Here is a 22,087-nt window from a genome sequence, read left to right as displayed (position 1 = left end):
CAATGCACGTTATGAGTGGAGCGCAATAAACATGACAGAGTTGCAGAGTTATTTCAGAGACGTTGTTGTCACCTGTCTATCTATCTATCTATCTATCTATCACAACAGGGGAGTGAGAGGGAAGTGAGGTTGTGTTGGAGTGCAGTGACCTCTGCTGGATGGCAGGAGACGGTGCAGTGGTGCCATGTCTCAAAGTTTTATATGTCATATTGGAATATCATTATATGAGTTATCCCACATAATAACATATTTTGAAGACATGTACAGTGGGGAGCATATGTATTTGATACCATGCTAAAGTTGCCTAAAAAGAGGAATATAAAATCGTCATTTGAAAATTGATCTTAATGCCTTAATTAAAAAAATGAGTAAAAACAGCTAGGGACACCAATTTTCTGTGTGATTGAAGAATGTATTATAAAAAAATAAATGTTCTTCCTTAAATGCTAGGGGTCATAAGTATTTGACCCTTGTGTTAAATTCCCATAGGAGCAGGAGGAATAAATGTTCTTCCTTAAATGCTAGGGGTCATAAGTATTTGACCCTTGTGTTAAATTCCCATAGGAGCAGGAGGTTTTTTATATATATATGTTTTTATTTTTAAAGGCCAGCTATTTCATGGATCCAGGATATTATGCATCCTGATAAAGTTCCCTTGGCCTTTGGAATTAAAATACCCACATCATCACATACCCTTCACCATAGCTAGAGATTGGCATGGTGTTTTTTCCAGTTAGCCTATTAGCCTGTCTGATTTGCATTGCATAACTTCACCAGTGGAATCGATACATAAACTAATGAAAATGATTGACAAATACAGTAAGGTTTCTGGATACAAGTTAAATGAATATTAATGTGAATCCTTAATAATCAGAAATGCAAAAAATCAAACCTTTAAAGATTATTATAACTTATGCATGTTGGCAGCTACTAGAAGACAGACAAAATCAATCTCAAAGAATCACAGACAGAGCAAGGTTTCAGTAGAGTGGATAACACAATCAGAATTGGGAAAAGGTTGGGATCAAAATTGTCACAAAGAATTAAAAAGCATGTTGTGGACCAAAACAATGGCAGACCGAGACAATCAAAACACAGAGAGGGCCAGAGGACGAGGAGGGCTACAAGTGAACAGAGTCGTGGGATACTGATACAACAGCTTTCAAATCCACATACCTACTCTGAGTTATAGTTTTGATAGAGGCCATCATGCTCTTCATAGTCATTGCCTGTGGCAGTGGGGCCACATAGTTATTCTACATTCAGTCTTCCTCCAGGACACCGTAGCTATATATGTTCTCTACTTCCTCGTGTGTCTCACCAGCTCCATTGTGAAATCCATATCTGTGTGCAGAACCTGTTAAAATGGAGTGTGGAAGGCCACAACACATTGTTAATGCAAAAGCGGAAAAATAGTTTAGGATATTTGTTATTTCAGAAGTTACATTAAAATCAGCACCACAGTCCTACACATAGATTTATCTCATTAATGAGATGGTTTGACTCACTCTGTGCCACAGTCATCATCTTTTTCTTCACCAGGTAGAGGATGACAGGGATCAGCAAAAGTAGGAACAATCCTGAAATCACTCCAGATGCAATGATGGGAGCCAGAGATGCTGGAAAGGGAACAGGGAATTACAAGAGAAAACAACAAACAAACAAATAAGGCTCAGGTGCTGGATGTTTACCTCTTACGACGACTGTCAGTGGTGCTGTCTGTGTTGACTTGAAGGTGCGGCTGGACACAGTGACCTCATAGACACAGCTGTAGTTGCCCTGGTGTGAGTAGTCTGCCTCAGGAATGTAGAAGGAGGCTGAGTGGTTGATGGCGAGCTGAGTCCTGGTGCTGTTAGACCCATCAAAGATGAGGTGGAAGGAGCCTCCTTGGTGCTGTGGCTCAGTAGAGCAGATGAGGGAGAGGCTGTGGCCCCTGGTCACCTCTGGCCCCTGAGGCCCCCAGAACAGCCCTCCATCTGGGGCACTGAGAGAGATGTTGGGCTGCACAAGCACCACTGGGGAAGGAGACAGTTTATCAGTGGAGGATTAATATGAGATGACATGTCGTGACTTAAAGCTAGATTGGCTCTTTATAGAGGTGACAACTTTCTTAATGAGCTTAAAATGAATTGTAATTATTGAACAGAAGACTGTGATAATGGGATTACAGTTAGAAAGGGAAAAACTTAAAATATGGAATTTTATGGAATGGTACGGAAGCCCTGAACCGCAAGTGAAGAAAAAAAAAATTGAGATGCTATCTTGTTATTTCGAGATCATATCTCGTTATTTCGAGATAATATCTCATAATTTCAAGATAAAAGTAACTATCTCAAAATAACGAGATAATATCTTGAAATAACGAGATAATATAACGAGATAATATCTCGAAATAACGACTTATTATCTCGAAATAACGAGATAATATCTGAAGGGGGAAAAAAAAAGAAAATCTTATTTTTTTTTTACATATGTGTATTATCTCGAAATTATGAGATATTATCTTGAAATAACGAGATATGATCTCGAAATAACAAGATAGCATCTCAATTTTTTTTTTCTTCACTTGCGGTTCAGGGCTTCCGTAGAATGGAATGTTAATGGTTTCATATTAAACAATATCCTAACTAAAGATCCTATCATTATAAACAAGAAGATATCCTTATATCCATCCAGAGTCCAGACGCTTCAAAACATTACTTAACAACAATATGTCCAAATGTGAAATGGCATTACCTATTACAGAGAGGCTGATAGTATCACTTTGGGGGGAAGTGAAATTACGTCTGGAAACCCTTGTTTGATACTGGCAATAGAAAGCTCCTTCGTGGGTAAAGTCCACTTGAGGAATGGTGAAATTGGCAGAAGTTCCAGTGTCTTCCACTGTCTCTGTAAATGACCCATTGGGCTGCTGTAGGGTGAATGTAGCACCCTGGTGCTGTGTGGAGATGGAGCATCTCATCTGGGCAGACTGACCCCAAGGAACCTCTCTGCTGGTTTCCAGTGAAAGACTTGGCTTCTGTAGTACAACTGGTGCAAAACAATCAGTACAGAGGAAATGGAAATACAAACTGAAATATCACAGCAGGATTTCACATCTTGTTACAAATTTAGTTAAAAGAGGGGTTATACAGTAGGTAGCCATTTAGAAGTGAAGATATTCTTTAATACTGCTGCTTTATCATTTAGCTTGTTCCCAGCTTTACACAGCTCATATCAGTATCAATTTGTTTTTCAAGGTGAACCATCTGAATTCACATTCACTCACCTACAGTGATACTAATGGAGCGGCTCTTGTAGAAGCCAGAGCAGGGGCCACATGTGTAGCTGCCTGTGTCAGAGACATCCACAATAAAACGAGTGAAGGTCACACTGCTACTGTAGTAACTGTACTGTCTCATGATGGAAGAACCGTTTCTGTATAAACAGACATCCCTGTATTGACGGTCATAAATCCCGCCACACATGATACGAACAGTTTCTCCAGGTGAGACAGCTGAATATAAGGAGATGAGCCGGATGTAGGGTCTGGAATACTGACCTGGAGGAGACAGCAATTTAAGACCTTTAATGAAAGACAGTGCCTATAATACAATACAATATATAAAAAGTATTTAACCTCTTAAATATTTCCCCTGTAACTGCATTCATAAATGGCAAATGTATTACTTCTTGTGGCCTCTGTCTTAACAATGTGTACAAATAGCAGATTAAAGATTTTACAGAAATTGCAGATTACAGATTAAAAAAAAAAGATTTCAAAATCAAAAACTCTCAAGTTTATTTGAATGGAGAAACACTTCACTTACCAGCTACTGAAGTGACACCGAGACAAAATACTATGAAGAGAGAATAAAAGAGTTTAGTATATACAGTATATTACTGCATCCCTAAAATGATTGTCCACCCTGGTGCATTGGGACATTTGACCCTTTAAGAAAAGGCAATCCTCAGCGCAACAGTTTCCTTTCTCCTCTCAGTGGTGAGAAATTCCCCTGCTTAAGTTTTTGAATTTCTTACTAACATATTGTCTTTGTATAAGTATGCTTACTTACTCTGCACAAGCTTAAAGGAACCGTATATGTAAGAAATATATTTCAATTAATCATAAAATGGCTGATGTAACTAGACATTACTGTAATAAATCATGCTCATTTCAAATGTTTATATCACAGACAACAGTAGTCCGGCCAGGATATTGTTTGTCATTTAAAAGCGTGAAGTTGCAGCCCTCTGATGTTGATGTTCACATATATTGTGTGTTTTGGCCTGATGCGCCACCCTCCACGTATCTACTAATCACAGAGTCTGTAGTATTTTGGCATCTGGATTGCCAACTTTGTCTCAGGGGGGGAGGGGGAGTGGAAACACCACTCTACAGTATTTTGAAAGTGATTGAAGTACCAGTTTTGGCCAAAATCCTACATGCTGTTCCTTTAAGTATCTACAAGTATTTACACCTTCTAAAGTCCAGATAGTGACCCAGTGACAGCTTCCTCAAAAACGGTTGGAAATTTGATAGGGGGGCATTTACCTGACAGGTTGGATCTCTGAAAATAGGTGAGTGCTCCTTATATTTCTAACTTGAATGTCTGCTATTTATGCTAATAGTAAATAGTAGAACATTATGGAAATTGTGAGGGCTGAATGGTATTCTCCAGTGATATTCACTCATTTGTGTCTGATTAAAAATCAAATGTGACTGTATGTGCACATTACGATTAGTATATTCACAACTGCACATGCTCATCATGAAAAGTGACACATACTGTACATGATAAAATCTGATTCCAAATAGTCATGACTGTTCTTATTAACATATGGCCATAGCATGTTCTGATAAATGTAGAGTTCCGGTAACACTTTATAATAACTACACACAATTCATCATCTATTAAGCATTTGTTAACTATTAGTTAATGGTTTGTTCATCATTAGTAATTAATTGTTCATGCATAATTTATCATCACTTAAGCATTTGTTCACAAAGTTATGATTGGTTTGTTCATAGTGAATAAGCCTATTTCTAAAACATTTATAAATTGTTGCTAATACTTCATATAACATGTAATAACATTTTGTTAATGAAATACTATTCATTATTTAACAGTTGTTACATATGCACTAATGATTAGTAAGGATGTGAATACATGTTTTATTAACCACTTCCTAATACTATAATTCATGATTAACTCAGGAGTTACAAGTGGTTAGTTAATGATTTTTGTGAGCTCATCTAAAGTGAGGACTTTATATGCCTTGTTACACATTTGCAAGTTGTAAATACTACATTCTCATTCATTCATTAAGCTGCCAATTTTATCCAGAGCGACATACACATGTCAATTAAATTAAACACAACCGCAGAAGATGGGATTCGAACCCCCAACTGAACAGGCAACAGAACAAAAGCCCTGCTCCTTAACCACTACACTACCTCTTCTACTACTCAGAAAATAGATGGGATCTACTTTTAGTAGTTTTCAGAGGACTACTTTCCTGTTATGCGTATGACTACATTTGATGTAGCACTGCAGCGCATTGATACAATAGTTAGAGAGTTAAAGCATACAAGTAAATAATTGACTGACGTATACTGAAGTGAAGTTAACCAAGTAAAAACATTGTCACTTTACTCTGGTGTTTATTGATTGTTTGTTGTGAAGTGAAGAACATAACATCCGCTCAGTTGAAAACACAGAAAACTATGCAAGAGTGTCTTCTACTACACACTGTTAAGCATGTTATTAAATGCTGTGTTCTTAATTTTGAAGCATAATTCCTAAATTAACTCTCATCTGCAAATCCAATACACAATTATAAATGTTTGTTCATAGCAAACACGCGCATCTGTTTTATATTTCTGAATTTATAACTACAATAGTCATGGGCAGGGGTAGTGTAGTGGAAAAGGCATTGGGTTACCATGCTGTAAGCCTAAGAATTGGGGGTTCAATCCCCGGGTGCCGCCATTGTGGCCTTGCTCTTTAATTTCATTGATAGTGTAAATCTCTTTGGATGAAAGTGTCTGCTCAATGATTAAATGCAACTGTAACCTTTATAACTCATTTGTAAATATGTAGCAAGGCACATACAGTCCTCACTTTAGATGAGCTCACAAAAATCATTAACTAACCACTTGTAACTCCTGGGTTAGTCATGAATTACAGTATGAGAATTAACATAGGAGTAATACTTAACAAATGATGATCAAAGCATTTATTAATAGTTTGTAACTGGTTCATGATAGGGAGCTGATTTCATTTATAAATGGTTGTTTAATTATTTATAAGGTATAAACCATGTATTTGCAAACATTTGTTTTATTTACTATGAAAAAAACATTCATAAATTTGTGAACAAATGCTTTACTGATGATGAATTATGCATGAACAATAAATTACTAATGATGAACAAACCATTAACTAATAGGTAACAAATGCTTAATAAATGATGAATTGTGTGTAGTTATTATAAAGTGTTACCAATAAGGGCAGTGTGTGTTGATGGGAATTGCATGAACTCTTTAGGTTTTGCTTTCATTTCTAGATTATCCAGCCATATCCAACTTCCCAGTTCAACTTTTCTATTTTTCATCAACACTTATATGTTTACTTAGTGAGTATTATGTGTGTGTTGATGGGGTAGGAGAGAGAATGATGTCCTTGGAAATGGACGTCAATGAACTTCTATCCACAATGACCAACTGAGCAAATCCACATTTGCTAACGGGTTAGTTTAGGTTCAACCATGCTAAGAATGGACTATTTCTCTTGTACATATTTGATAACAAAATATTTTAGATGTTACATTTCGCAACACAAATGCACAGCTTTAGTTTATTGAAATCATTTTAAACCAAAATGGAAAAACACAATTCTATATATTTATATGTTGACATATGTTGTCTACGGATAGAACACTGATCCCAACAATGCAGTCATAAAATTGAAATTGAGTTAAAAAACAAACAAACAAACAAACTAAAACATTTGAATTCCAGATAAAACTATCAGTAAATGAATTTATCTGTGTGATTATATGATTTTTGGATTTCTTGTGGGCTGTGGAATAAAGGGGGAAGCTCCTTTAATCCCACAATGTGCCACTGCTGTTGGTAAAACATCCACAAATATGTTGATACGGCAGAGGAATTCACATTACACATTCAGATAAGAAAGGAGAGTATAATTGTACCTGAGACAACAGCGAGGACAGCCATCGACATCTTTGTCTCTGATGAGAGTTTCATGAAATGGGCATGTCTTCCTCTTTCTCAGTTCCTTTTAGTCTCTTTTACCCACACCGTGGTCAAGAAAGTCGTCAAAGCTATGTCAGCAAATTAGTATGTCATCATACTTATTATAAAAAAAAAAAAAATGTTGGCTGATCAATTACAATATATCTCAAAATTAATATAGCTCAGCAAGATAAATTCCCTTTAACAATACTGGTACAAACCATTCTATTTATTCTATTAAACAGAGGGGTATTTTCACAAAACCTAGATAAGTGAATAAACTGGGATTTTTTTGGTTATTCTGGATGACTTTTGCCTTGACTTGGTTTCACAAAATAGATGACACATAAGTTGCCATGGGGAATTGTTTATGCACCTAACCTCTATACCTGGTTCTGACCAGGCTAACAGCCAAGCAAGGTAATTGGTTCAGCTAGCTGTCATTCAGACCTCTCTATGTGAATTTGTTAAGAACTTTATTCAATGTATATAGTATTTGCATGTATTTACTCACAAAACACAACAGATTGCCTGCCTAATACCTTATGGTTATGATTATTACAGTGACATACTCATTGTTTGCTTCTTTTTTTATTTACAATAAACAATGGAGCAACTGTATTTCACCTGAGGAGGCGCTGAAACTGATTTTCTTTTTATTGTAAAATAAAGTTTATTTTGGTGTTCCCAAAACACCTGTAACTTCATGCATTTATTCTGTGAATGGGACATGGGTATTGGTACTTTACACTCTAAATGTCCATATACTTTTCCATTTCCACATGGATTTTCATGGCCCTACTAACTACCCCACATACACATGAAAATGACAAGTAATTACAAACATGCCTTGTCATTTGTTGTGGAGACTTGAAATGATGGGAAAACATTAATAAGCTGATTCCAGATAAAATAGTGATTGACACCAAATTAATAAAATTAAGAAGTCTAGGGCTCTTTTGGACGTCAAGAGACATTTAGTGCAGACATTACTGTAAATTGTTTACAAATGCTTATTATGAATTGGTCTCCATCCTAGAAAATTTGGGGAGGTTAAGGAAAATATTTGTCTAAATGTCAATGCCCAAACATGGCATGAGTTTCAAGCTGTAAAAATGAAAGAATTTCAAGGTCTGAAAAATATCTGAAGACACAGAAGAGTACAGAAATATTTCACAGGTCTTGGTTTTAGGACCCATTGATGATAAAGACAAAGTTTGAACAACATCTGAGATAGTAACAACCTTGTCTGATTTGACACAGAATCACTCATTTAGATTTTTTGTCAGTAGGCTAAACCTTTTGATCTCCTGTCAATTTGAACCACAGGCCACAACATAAGAAGAGGAAGCAGACGAAAATTTTCACCAAAAGTGATAATTTATTAAACAATTTACAAACATTTAACAAAAGCAATAATTATGTCTAGAGGGTAGAGGTATGTGTGTTCATGCTCTTTGACTGAGTAGGAGTGTGTGCATCGAAAATGAGAGAAACAGAAGAGTGCATGTTGCCTTGCTTTCATTAGCCAGGCAAGTCAACTGCCAAACTACATGATAGCACTGTAGCTGCATGACCGGTATAGGAAGTTGTTGCATCATTGCACTGTAGCCTACTCTTCATAGCATGTTCATAGAAAATGTGTTGGAGAGGTCAACCTGTTTAATGGAAAACATTAGTGGTAAAGTTTAGATACAGTAGATAGCTCGACAGACAGACAGACAGACAGACAGACAGACAGACGGACAGACAGATAGATAGATAGATAGTTACACAGTTAGTTTACTACTTCATCAGTTATTATAGTTGATGCATTTTGCTGGTAGGCTGTTAATAAAAATGATGCATATCTGAGGTATGTCATCTGGTAAATAATATCAATTTGGTCACCTATATTTCTTAAATTATACTTGATGCAAATTTGGCCTATATTTCAAAACCCCACTTTTTTTTATGTCACAATTGGGACACATTACAGAATGAGTGTAGGTCAGTTTTCTACCAACAGCTAATATGGTGTGCTGAAGAGATGCAGTTTTTAACTAAGTTTTAAGATGAAAATTATGCCACATAATGACGTATTTTGAGATACACAAACATGCAAGTTGTTTGTCAAGTGCTTACCCTGATCAAGGCACTGCTTAAGTCAAGTCTGGATCTGTGAGACTACTACATGACATCCAAACATACCCCAACAGTCTCAGTTATAGTTTTGATAGCTGCAAGTCAACTTGGTTGCCCTAATTTAATACCATGATGACCCATTGAAGCTAAGGGACAAAAGCTTGTTTCTCGTTAATATCTAAAAAAAAAAAAAGCATCAAGGTCACAAAACAAAACAAAATGTTTTTGTAGACATATGCAGTAATGCTTGAACGAAGTCTGTATGCAAACGTAAATTAGACGCAGTTAGAATAATAATGATGTTTTAGTTTTCGAAGAACAGTTATATGCACTGTAACTGTAAGATGATCATTTCAGACTCACATGGTGGATCACTGTTCTCCTGGGGCGTGTCGGTCAAGCACATTTTCTTCACCAGGCAGAGTATGGCAGGAATCACCACAACAAAGATCAACACTGAAGTCACTCCAGATACAATGGGAACCAGGGATGCTGGAAGAGGAGCAGCACATTGATTGTAAAGAGCAAAGCAACAAGGCAAGTAAACATGCAAGCAAAACAAACTAACAAATGCACGTAAGTCTCCAATATACCTCTTACGATGACTGTCAGTGGTTCTGTCGGTGTTGACCTGAAGGTGCGGCTGGACACAGTGACCTCATAGACACAGCTGTAGTTGCCCTGGTGGGAGTAGTCTGCCTCAGGAATGTGGAAGGAGGTTGAGTGGTTGATGGCGAGCTTGGTCCTGTTAGACCCATCAAAGATGAGGTGGAAGGAGCCTCCTTGGTGCTGTGGCTCAGTAGAACAGATGAGGGAGAGGCTGTGGCCCCTGGTCACCTCTGGCCCCTGAGGCCCCCAGAACAGCCCTCCATCTGGGGCACTGAGAGAGATGTTGGGCTGCACAAGAACCACTGGAGAGGAGGGCAGTTTGTCAGTGGAACATTAGATGACCAGGATGTGTCTACATTAAGCCAGGTAAATTAAGATGTGCTTGTTTCAGGTGAAAAATGGGTTATCAGTTATCATTATTATTTTGTTTTAATTATTATTATTATTTAAAGTTTTGCATTCACACTAGAACGCTGAAATACCACAGAAGTATTTATTGTTGGTCGTGTCTGTCTGGAACACTGACTCAGTATAGGCCTCTCATTAGAACCACTATTCTCGCTGGTCAACCATCATAGGGTGGTCAACCAACTAACCACCTTAAGCTAGGCAGGCTGTTTCTTTCAGCAGGGTACCCTCATGTTGCCCTGTATCATTGGGTGCCTCTCATTTGGGCTTTTATACATCCTCCCTCGTTCCTCGATCCTTACTGATCTACATAAAGAATGTTGGGGCGAAAACAATGACAGTCTATCCAGTGTTAGTTATAGATCAGTGGGAACGCCCCTCGAGGATCGAGCATCGAGGATCGAGTAGGCATGTTGAGAAGCACCTATAGTCTGTGTAGCCTTGACTCTAATAAATGGCCACCCTGGCAAAAGGTGATCCCTGTCTGCAAGTGTGATCGCTACTATATTCATACATCTCACCTCAGATCATTTTCAAATGGTATAGCTATCAGTGCTGGAATACACCATTTCAATGTCATGTTCAAGTCTAAAAAGAGAAATAACTATGAATATTTATTTTTGTGTGCCACAGGGTCTAAGAGTCATTCTGCATGTAAGCCAAAGGAAACGGAAAGCATTTACTAATATCTTAATATCCATGTTTCAGTCAAAGCAAAACGTTAACAATAAATGCATGTATTATATCGGTTTACCTATTATAGAAATGCTGGCAGTATTACTTTGAGAGGATGTGAATTCACGTCTGGAAACCCATGTTTGATACTGGCAGTAGTAGGCTCCTTGATGGATAAAGTCCACTTGAGGAATGGTGAAAAGGGCAGAGTTTTGATATAGGCCTATATTTTTTGCGTCTGTAAATGACCCATAGAGCTGCTGCAGGGTGAATATACCACCCAGATGCTGTGTGGAGATGGAGCATCTCATCCGGGCAGACTGACCCCAAGAAACCTCTTTACTGGTTTCCAAGGAAAGACTTGGCTTCTGTAGTTCAACTGGAAAATAAGTGAGGTGTATCACACTCTCAGTATTAAGAAAACCACATTTAAACTGTTGTAATATCACAGGTGTTTAAATCTTGTAACAAATTTAGTCAATAGAGAGGCTTGACCTTTCACACAGTAACCGAAAATCCGTAATCGTTCCTGTCAAGCGTCAACATATCTGGGCAAGAAAATGGATCAGAGTCTACACTTTCGCCGATTTGCCAAATATTACTTTTGCCATGCAATGTTACGAGACTTGTGGAGGGAAAACAAAACGAAGAAACAATCAATATAGGGTACACATTTTTCCACAAGGAATTTGTCTGTAAGCATCAGGCTAACTGTTACTGAACTGTTTACTGGAATGACAAATCATTAGCGTGTTGATTTAGACATAATGGATGTATAGAGGATATAAGCTGCCATACTAAAGCATTGTAGTCTACTGGTGAGAAAGAAGATTTCCACTACAATTGTGTATTTCCGGCCAAAAATACGAAAGTTGTGTGAAAGGTGAAGACATTTTTTAATAACAATGTTTCATTATTTAGCTTGTTTCAGGACTGACATGGTGTTATGGCAGTTGTAGTCTGTGTCCTTTTCTTTTTCAGGGTGTGCCAGGTTATCTGACCTCTCATTCACTCACCTACAGTGATACGGATGGAGCGGCTCCTGTAGTAGCCAGAGCAGGGGCCACATGTGTAGCTGCCTGTGTCAGAGGCATCCACAATAGAATGAGTGAAGGTCACACTGCTACTGTAGTAACTGTACTGTCTCATGATGGAAGCACCGTTTCTGTATAAACAGACATTACTGATGTATTCACGGTTAGAAATCCCGCCACAACTGAATCGAACAATTTCTCCAGTTGAGACAGCTGAATATGAGGAGATGAGCCGGATAGAGGGTGAGGAATATTGACCTGGAGGAGAGAGGCATTCAAGATTCTAAATGAGATACAGTTCAGACATTTCTGAACGTGATTGAAAAGAACTGTCCTGTTTATTTGAGTAGAGAAATACTTGCCTGCTATTGAAGTGACACCGAGACAAAGTACTGTGAAGAGAGAATCAGATCAAGAGGTGTTGAAATATGGTCAAATGCAGATTTTTTACTGAATGTATTGTGTTCTAACACATTATAACTAACTGAAGTACATATGATGCAGATATCGATAGAGTTTCAAATTCAACTCTCATAAAGGCCACTTTGGTCCATGTTGCTGTGAAGTGAAGTTGTCCTTGTGAAGTATACATTCCTGCTGGTATAAGGCTATATGCAGGCTCCCACAGCATCTGATGACAACTGACTAAAAATTGGCCCCAGTAAGTGTGTTTCCTGCATATACAGTAACACCTGAGTGAGGAGAGAGAAACCAACATGGCGACTCTGACTCCGATCTGGTTTGTTGTGTTTCACATCCTCTTCTTTTTTCGTCTTTGTCTCTTTGATTGTGTTAAATAACTCCTTTCAACTTTCACTTGTTAGTGCGTGTTGACTGGATGGTACAGATGCAGTAAGTCCCATGGATTTTTTTTTTTTTTTTTTTAAATTTCATCAAATCATCAATTTGCCTATGAAGACTATTTTATAAATATGTGCACTAAATGAAAATTGTTGTTTTGTATGTCATTATTATTATCAGTGCAGTCTTTTTCTTTTGGTCAATGCTGTCTTTTGACTTTTTGAAAAAGAGAACAATCTCAACGTGTTCTTTTCTCTGGTTAAATGCAGTAGGCTAAAGAATTATCTGTGTTCCCTAAGGATAGAACATTGGTTTCAGCAATGTGATTGTCAAATTAAAATCAGGGTAAAGGGAAATTCTATAACTTATTTTCTGTTGCAATGTCAGATTCCGGATCGAGTGCTTAAAACGGCATCAATCGAAACATACCTATCTGTGCCACTGTTTTTCAAACAACTCCAAAAACATCTTCTCTAATACATTCATATTCATATAAAAACACACTTACGCAGTATTGGAGAAAGCACAGCCATTGACATATCCACCTCTGGGGGAATTTTCACGTAAAATACATGTCCTTCCTCTTTCTTTCTTCCTTATAGCCTTTTTTACATGACCTGTTTTCTGTTGTGGTCAAGTGTTGAAAGTGGTATAAAAGCTAAATGTGGAAATGAATGTCAACCTGCAAGCATTAATCTAGTAGAACCATAAAATTAAATGCCGATGTCATGTCTTGTTTACTGTTGGCTGACTAATTATAATATTACACAAAGAACACAAATACAGCTCAGAGTGACACAGCTCCATCAGTTCAGTTAAACAACAGCCTAAACACCATTCTCTTGCATTTATTTCAATAATTTCATTCACTTTATAACACATTTACAACACAAAGAAATGCATTAAATAGATCAACAAAGTCATCAAATCACCATGTCTTGCCCTGAAAACGCTAAACAGATGATAACCTGTTATGATTTTCTTGACAAGGTTGTTTACAATTTTGTGTCATGCAAAGTGTGCATTTCACTCACAGACGCATTTTGCGTTTGCTTTGTCTGTGTGGTAGGCTATTTTGAGTATGCTTTGTCTGTGTGGTAGGCTATTGCTCTCACATGGAGCAAGGACAGGGTCACTTGCTATGTGGAACACAGGGAGAGCAATACGTTTCAGGACAACACCGATGGATGAAAAGAAGAGTTGCAGATGTTAAGGGTACGTACTGTATGGTCGTTTACAATGCTCTACTGCCCCCTAGAGTTAAAACTAGATATAGTCTAAAGACAGAAGAAGAACAATTGATCAACACAAATGGAAGAGAAACAGGACAGGGAAGTCTGGAGCCAATTCATGTTCCAGGAAATATGCATTTAATGTTATCAGTGCTTGAGTTCATTAACACAATTTTCTATGCCTTTGTTGGATATTTGTTTAAACAAATAAAAATGTCTGATGGAAAAGAAAAAGGCAAAACATTATTATCTTAAAAAATGTATTGTCTTTCTCTCATGGGAAATACATCAGCTCTTACTGCATGAGAGCTCACTTGTTTCTCCAAAGGGATGATCTATAGTCAAGGCCGTAACCAGGATTTTTAAAATACCGAGGTCAGGGCCATCGCTAGAAATTTTGGGCAACCCGAAATGCCAGGGGGGTTCTTCCGAGCCCTCTGATAATTTTGCCAACAACATAGAACTATAGATTTGTTCATTGTATATATCATGTTTTGTTCATAACTTGAACCAACACACTTTTCCACAATATTCTTTTTGTAGAGCCTCAAGAGTCTTTTCCCAAACTGACTTTGGTTATTTAAACTGGACCCTACTCCATCTGTGATTAAGAATGCTCTGCATCTCCTCATCAGTGTAGGGAATGCTGCAAATAAACTGCAGGGTCGTAGGTTGCCAACTATGTGAAAATAACATAAGGAACATTCAATGTGAAATGGAGCGCGGGGCGTGGAGCTTAGCTTCTTTAAGTTGAGGCTTATGGCAGACTTTGGGGTCATAGGGCCCACCTACACGTACCTACACCCCACCCCCCATCAAATCATCATTATGATGATCATAACAATGATTATTATGCTAAGGCCTATAGTTAGACATGCACTTTCACCTCAAAGCAGTCAATGTTTGAAGTGCCAAAATGGTTCACAAAAAGTTTGTGAAAACTATGCATATGCACATCAGAGGCCTGCTTTACTAATGTAAGATATACGTACAATAGTGCATTGCTTTTGCATGGTTGCATGGGAGAATGGAGGAAAAATGGATATGGTTTATAATGAAATTTCATTTGAATGCCTGAATGTAAGGATTCAGGAAACACAATAGCAACTTTTGCCTATGGTAAACGTCCGTGCAGATAGGCGAAATCTGGAGATCTTTAAATGAAAGACTAGATCTGACCATGTTCAAATTTGACTAAACGATACTCAATCCCCTCAATCCACATTTCCCCTCGGGGATCAAGAAAGTATCTATCTATGCTAAACAATGTATTGTACAGTCTCTGCTCTGTTTTTATGGCAGTTGCGAGAATCCACGTTGTTCTATTAAATGTCGTTAAATAATTATAGCCTTCCAACAGGTTGACGCGGAGCTTTGCCACCAACGTAGTTTCAGTTTCTGTCACGCAAACGCGTACACGCATGCATTCAATGAACGTTCATACCACCACTTAATTGTATGGCTCTATGTTTAATCACATCAATTTAGCAAGCTTTTCCTCCTGATTGCAGCAACGTTTGCTTTCTTTTTCTGTCGGTCCGCGGTTGCTTGCGCAGCAAATTATCAGGTGAAGCATCGGACCTAATATCACTCTGCCTCGCTAACCAGCAGTCTCCACGTTGCGCGGCCCATAGTTTGAGAAACGCTGCACAAGTGTCATTAGGGTGTATAGCCTGTTCAGGGTTTTTTTTTTTTATTGTGTGTGTTTTTCATTGTAACGTGCGTGCATTGAGCAGTTTCTTAAAATACTGAACAAAGAGCGTTCCGTATCAGTTCAATACGGAAGAAGACTTTAACGTGTAACACTTATAAAACGAAACTTGAAGAAAAAAATACCGAGGACATGACCTCGGTGTCCTCAATGGTAGTTACGGCCATGTCTATAGTGGTCACTACTGATCCTTGTGTTAACATAATTTAAGTAAGACTGAGTAAGTTGCATCATCACCGGTCAAACACTGGTCAAAAGAGCACCCCAATTTTTCGACGGGGTTTAAGTCTGGAGACTGCGCTGGCCATACCAGAGGTGGTGCAGAATGCTGCGGTGACCATGGCGCTGCAGAATGCTGCGGTGACCATGGCGCTGCAGAATGCTGTGGTGACCATGGCGCTGCAGAATGCTGTGGTGACCATGGCGCTGCAGAATGCTGTGGTGACCGTGGCGCTGCAGAATGCTGTGGTGACCATGGCGCTGCAGAATGCAGCCCCAGACCCTCACGCTTCCGCCTCTACGTTAGACAGTTGATGTCACACACTGAAAAGCCATACACTCGCCTGATCTACGGCATACAAAAATCCTGTGTGATGAACCAAAATATTTGCTCTTGAAACCCCGTCTGTTTCTCCAAAGGCACCCCTGGGAGAAATAAGAAACACTGAGTATTTTGAGATCTTCAGTTGACCTGAAAGGGCAAATTAATAAACAAACAAAAATGGCTGCAGAACAGAAATGTACTTTGAAGGCGAGTTCCAGCAGTTTTTTCCACATAGCTCTGTTCACACGATGACTACACCGTCACCTTGACGCTGGCGTGACGTTTGAAGTTCTGCGTCTGTGTCTCCTGTGTCTGTGTTGCTCACCACTGAAGTCAGAAGTAGAAGTCAGAATGGCGAACCTTATTATAGAATGATCTAGTGTGGGTTAGTTTTCTGCTGACAGTAGCCTATGATGTGTTGAAGTGATGTAGTTTTACATCAATACCACAAAATCACACATTTTGATTCAAGTCAAGTCTGGATCTGTGAGACTATGTGAAACTCCAACAGTTTCTGTTCTAGTTTTCATAGTCATCCTCTTCATAGTCGTTGTATGTAGCAGATGGGCCATGCAGCTCTTCTACATTCACATAGTCGTCTTCTTCCAGATCTCCATCAGCTTCTATACCGCGACCCCTCTGGTCAGCAGGCATGACAACGTTCACATAGATGTTCTCATCTTCATCAGGTGACCCACCTGGTCCATGATGAAATCCATATGTGTTCGCAGAACCTGTTCCAAGGTAGTATTTGAGACCACAATACATGCTTAGTGGAAAAGTGCCAAAATGGACAACCATGGACAAAATGGTTTAGGATATTTCAATCAATATTTGAGTGGTTGATGGCACATTTTAATTGTTTAGTATTCATGGAATTAGGAGGAGTTAAAGGGACAAGTATGGGGAGTACTTGTGCCACCTGTTATGCTAACTTGTATGTTTATTTTTTTTAATGAGGACAGAAATCCCTTCTGCAGTAATATCATCAGATATTTTAGACATTTGGATGATGTCTTGTGTGTTTTTAAAGGGTCTCAAGATGAGCTGAATGAATTCACCATTGAGATCAATGCAAATCAAACAGGCTACAGGCTAACTGGAAAAAACACCACGCCAATCTCTAGCTATGGTGAAGGGTATGTGATGATGTGGGGCTATTTTAATTCCAAAGGCCAAGGGAACTTGATCAGGATGCATAATATCCTGGATCCATGAAATAGCTGGCCTTTAAAAATAAAAGCATAAAAAATCCTCCAGCTCCTATGGGAATTTAACACAGGGGTAAAATACTTATGCCCCCTGTATTTAAGGAAGAACGCTTATTTATTTACGATACATTCTTCAATCACAAAGAAAATTGTGACGAAAATTAAGGCATTAAAGATCAATTGTCAAAATATGATTTTATATTCCTCTCTTTAGTCAACTTTAGCATGGGGTCAAATACTTATTCTTCCCACTGTGTGTGTGTGTGTGTGTGTGTGTGTGTGTGTGTGTGTGTGTGTGTGTGTGTGTGTGTGTGTGTGTGTGTGTGTGTGTGTGTGTGTGTGTGCGCGCGCGCGTGTGTGCCTGTATGTATATGTTTTTTTCTTGTATTTTCACGATGGGTTGTAAATAAAATACCTATAGATATCTCAGCATGTTGGGTAGATTAAAGAGAGAACTAGAAAAAAACTACAACTCCCATCACTGGACGGTAATCACTGTTTATTGTCCTGATGTGTCTTTTGAATTGATTGCTACACTCATTGTTTGTATGCCCAGAGGATGGCCGTCTGACCGAAAGCTAGGCTATTAAACTTGCAAAAGCAGTGTGCAGACTTTTTATTTTGAGATTATAAATTGTTTCGTATTCCAAAGCATTACATATCAATTAATTAGACAAATCTGGAGAATAAGTTCTACTAATGAGTGTATTTAATTAATGAGATGATTTCAGACTCACTGTGTGCAACATTGCTCATCTGGATTGTGTGCATGTGTGTGTCACTCATACACTTTTTCTTCACCATGAAGAGGATGGCAGGGATCAGTAGAAGTAGATGCAATGATGGGAGCCATTGATGCTGAAAAAGCAACAGGGAATTACAAGAGAAAACAACAAACAAGCAAGCAAACAAACATATACACAAACAAACAAATAATACTCAAGTGCTGGATGTTTACCTCTTATGATGACGGTCAGTGGTGCTGTCTGTGTTGACTTGAAGGTGCGGCTGGACACAGTGACCTCATAGACACAGCTGTAGTTGCCCTGGTGGGAGTAGTCTGCCTCAGGAATGTAGAAGGAGGCTGAGTGGTTGATGGCGAGCTGAGTCCTGGTGCTGTTAGACCCATCAAAGATGAGGTGGAAGGAGCTTCCTTGGTGCTGTGGCTCAGAAGAGCAGATGAGGGAGAGGCTGTGGCCCCTGGTCACCTCTGGCCCCTGAGACCCCCAGAAAGGCCCTCCATCTGGGGCACTGAGAGAGATGTTGGGCTGCACAAGCACCACTGCGGAAGGAGACAGGATTTATCAGTGGAGGATTAATATGAGATGACACGTGACTAAGAGCTGGAATGGCTCTTTATAGAAGTCTATGGTGCCTCAACTTTCTTAATGAGCTCAAAATTGTAATTATTGAACAGAATCCTATAATTCTAAACACGATCATATCCATATATTCATCCAGATGCTTCAAAACGTTACTTAACAGAAATGTCCAAATATGATTTTGCATTACCTATTACAGAGAGGCTGACACAGTATTAGCCAGAGGTGGAAAAAGTACTAAAATATTGTACTCAAGTAAAAGTACCAATACTTTGCTGAAATATTACTCAAGTACAAGTTACAATACCCATCTGAAAATATACTCAAGTAAAAGTAAAAAGTAGTTAACTAAAAATGTACTTTAAGTAAAAGTTACTTAGTTACTTTTTTTGTTTAGGGAGGCAGCTAAGGCAGCTAAATTGCCAGGTAATACAGATTGTCTTATTTTCTTTTTCATACTGACAGTAGGCTACTCCATGACCTTGAGTAATGGAGATCTTTATGGCGCAACAGGCTACAACGCTCATACCACATGCGGGTCCAAGTGCCCACAGGGACCCAGATTCGAGTCCGGCCTGCGGTCATTTCCCAATCCCACCCCATCTCTCTCTCCCACTTGCTTCCTGTCTCACCCTTTGCTGTCCTATACAAATAAAGGCAAAAAAGCCAAACAAATATTTTTTAAAAAACTAGAACGGTCACGCACATGAGGGTTAATACTAATTTGTTGTGAGAAAGTAGGTGCTATTTCTGCGCTTATATGCTTTCAACTGTATATTTTACCTGAATATTTCAATGTCCAAATTACAGTAAATGTCAAAATGAATGTCAGACAAAATTTAAAGTTTGCCTTTTTGTATATAAAAAGTGGTATATAAAGCAAAATGGTAGGCCTATAGTCCACCTGCACAACAATTGATAAAGTAGGCTATCTTTTGTTGAATTTAGTTGAACATCCCTAGTGGACAGCTTCACGCCTTATTGGCTGACCATGACCATTGTCACCTTAGTAGTTCCGACGATTCACTTTTTTCCTCTTTTTTTTTTTACTCAAGTAACTGATTGGATTTGTGATGTATCAAAGTACAATACTTCACTCAAAATGTAATCAAGTAAAATTTTAAATACCGATTTTTAAAACTACTCAAAAAATCCAAAATACACAAAAAAGCTACTCAATACAGTATTTTGAGTAAATGTATTTAGTTACTTTCCACCTCTGGTATTAGCTTTGGGGGAAGGGAAATTACGCCTGTATTATAACAGAGGGGCTATAAGTAGTGTCACACCGGTGTGTTTGGAATGTTGGAAAATTAACATTCTAAAGAATATCTGGGTTCATTTAGAACGTTGAATTGTTGCGGAATGGAATCTTGTGTTAGAATGTTCAAAACCCACCCTTTTAAAGGTTAAAAAGAAGTGACTACATTGTTAATACAGTAATGTCCCTTTATCATTCAGCTTGTTTCCAGTTTTACACGACTGATATCAGTTTTGATCTGTGTCCTTTTTGTTATCAAGGTGTGTTACACTTCTCATCCACTCACCTACAGTGATACTGATGGAGCGGCTCCTGTAGTACCTATAGCAGGGGCCACATGTGTAGCTGCCTGTGTCAGAGGCACCCCCAATAGGATGAGTAAAGGTCACCTTGCTCCAGTAGGGATGGGACTGCACGGAAGCACCATTTCTGTATAAGCAGACCTCACTTTCATAAATCCCACCACAACGGAACTGAACAGTTTCTCCAGGTGAGACAACTGAATATGAGGAGATGAGTCGTATGAAATGACCTGGAGGATAAAGTAATTTAAGACCTTTAATGAAATACAGTGCCTATCAAAAGTGTTCACCCCCTTGGATATTTCCCCCTTTTGCATTCATAAATGAAATCTGAAATCAATCTATTTTGGTCTTTTTTTTTTTTTTTTTTTTTTTTTTTTTACAATAATTCACAAATATCCTCTCTTTAATGTCAATGTGAAGGCACATTTTTACAAAATAATGTTAATTAATCAAACGTATACTGTATAATGCAAAATGAGCGATTGCATTCATATTAAAAGTGACTGACCTAATCAACACAGTAGGCTATGAGTGGCCAAGCTGAAGGTGGCTGAATCAAACTCCAGACTTCAATCCTATCGACAATCTGTAGCCAAACATGAAAGGAACTGTTCTCAACTGATCCACATCTAACTTGACAGAACTTGAGCATTTTTGCTTGAAAAATAAAGCAAAAGGGCAGCCTGATGTGCAAGCCTAATGGAGACATATCCACACAGACTCTCATATTTAGTTGCAGCCAAAGGCCATCTAAATGCTGACTTGAAGAGAGTGAAATTTTATGCAACTGCTTATTTTTGCATTTTATGTTTTATTAATTAGCATTTCTTATGAAACCTGCTTTGATATTTAAGAGGGGATTTTTGTAAATTATTGTAAAAAAAAAAAAAGGCCAAATTAAATTGATCAAGACTATTTATCAAAGCAGAAAAAGGGGAAATGTCCAAGGAGGTGAATACTTTTTATAGCCACTGTAAAGTTTTATGCATTACATGATAACTGTCAAGTTTATTTGAATGGAGAAACACTTCACTTACCAGCTACTGAAGTGACACAGAGACAAAACGCTACGAAGAGAAAATCAGATCAATATGCTTAATGACAGTAATGTAAATTGTGCTGACACCTTACTCTCAATCCAGCTACATATCACCTGTTCAGTTACATATCACCTTCATGAAAAAAGGACACATACAGTATCCTGAAAGGATCATGATCACTTGTATGAGCTGTCATAATTGCCACTTTGGTCAGTGTTGCAGCAAGGTGAAGTTACATCCGTGTTGGTAAAAGGCTATATCCTGTTAACACTGTTATGACAACTGACTGAATTGGCCTCAGCAAGTGTGTTTTTGCACATAATATTAGCTAAGTGAGGAGGGGGAAACCAACATTGTGACAGTGACAATGACATCACTGTTTTCTCTTCAACTCCTTTAAACGCGTATTTGTGTCTGATTTTCAAATGAAATGTGATATGTTTTGAAACATGCTAATACATTACGATTAGCACTCACAACTGCACAGGCCTGTCACGACAAGTGGCAGATAAAGATTAAGTCTGATTCCAATTTGTAATGACTTTGTCCATTTAAGTTCACATACGGTCG

General features: G+C 38.3%; 1 protein-coding gene across 1 annotated transcript in view; it reads right to left on the bottom strand.

The window, feature by feature from the left end:
* Positions 1-1,214: 1,214 nt before the first annotated feature.
* The window catches only part of LOC134099824 (immunoglobulin superfamily member 1-like), a 175,991-nt gene continuing 155,118 nt past the window's right edge, over positions 1,215-22,087 (bottom strand). Inside the window, exons 19-22 of the mRNA XM_062552843.1 lie at positions 2,737-3,030; positions 1,692-2,015; positions 1,509-1,619; positions 1,215-1,357 (exon numbers count right to left, since the gene is read on the bottom strand). Coding sequence (XP_062408827.1) covers positions 1,263-1,357; positions 1,509-1,619; positions 1,692-2,015; positions 2,737-3,030 — 824 coding nt within the window. The 3' untranslated portion in view covers positions 1,215-1,262. The remainder of the gene's footprint in view (positions 1,358-1,508; positions 1,620-1,691; positions 2,016-2,736; positions 3,031-22,087) is intronic.

This window comes from Sardina pilchardus, chromosome 13 (genome assembly GCF_963854185.1).
Source record: "Sardina pilchardus chromosome 13, fSarPil1.1, whole genome shotgun sequence".
NCBI classification, from domain to species: domain Eukaryota; kingdom Metazoa; phylum Chordata; class Actinopteri; order Clupeiformes; family Clupeidae; genus Sardina; species Sardina pilchardus.
This window is presented reverse-complemented; position numbering and strand designations above follow the sequence as displayed.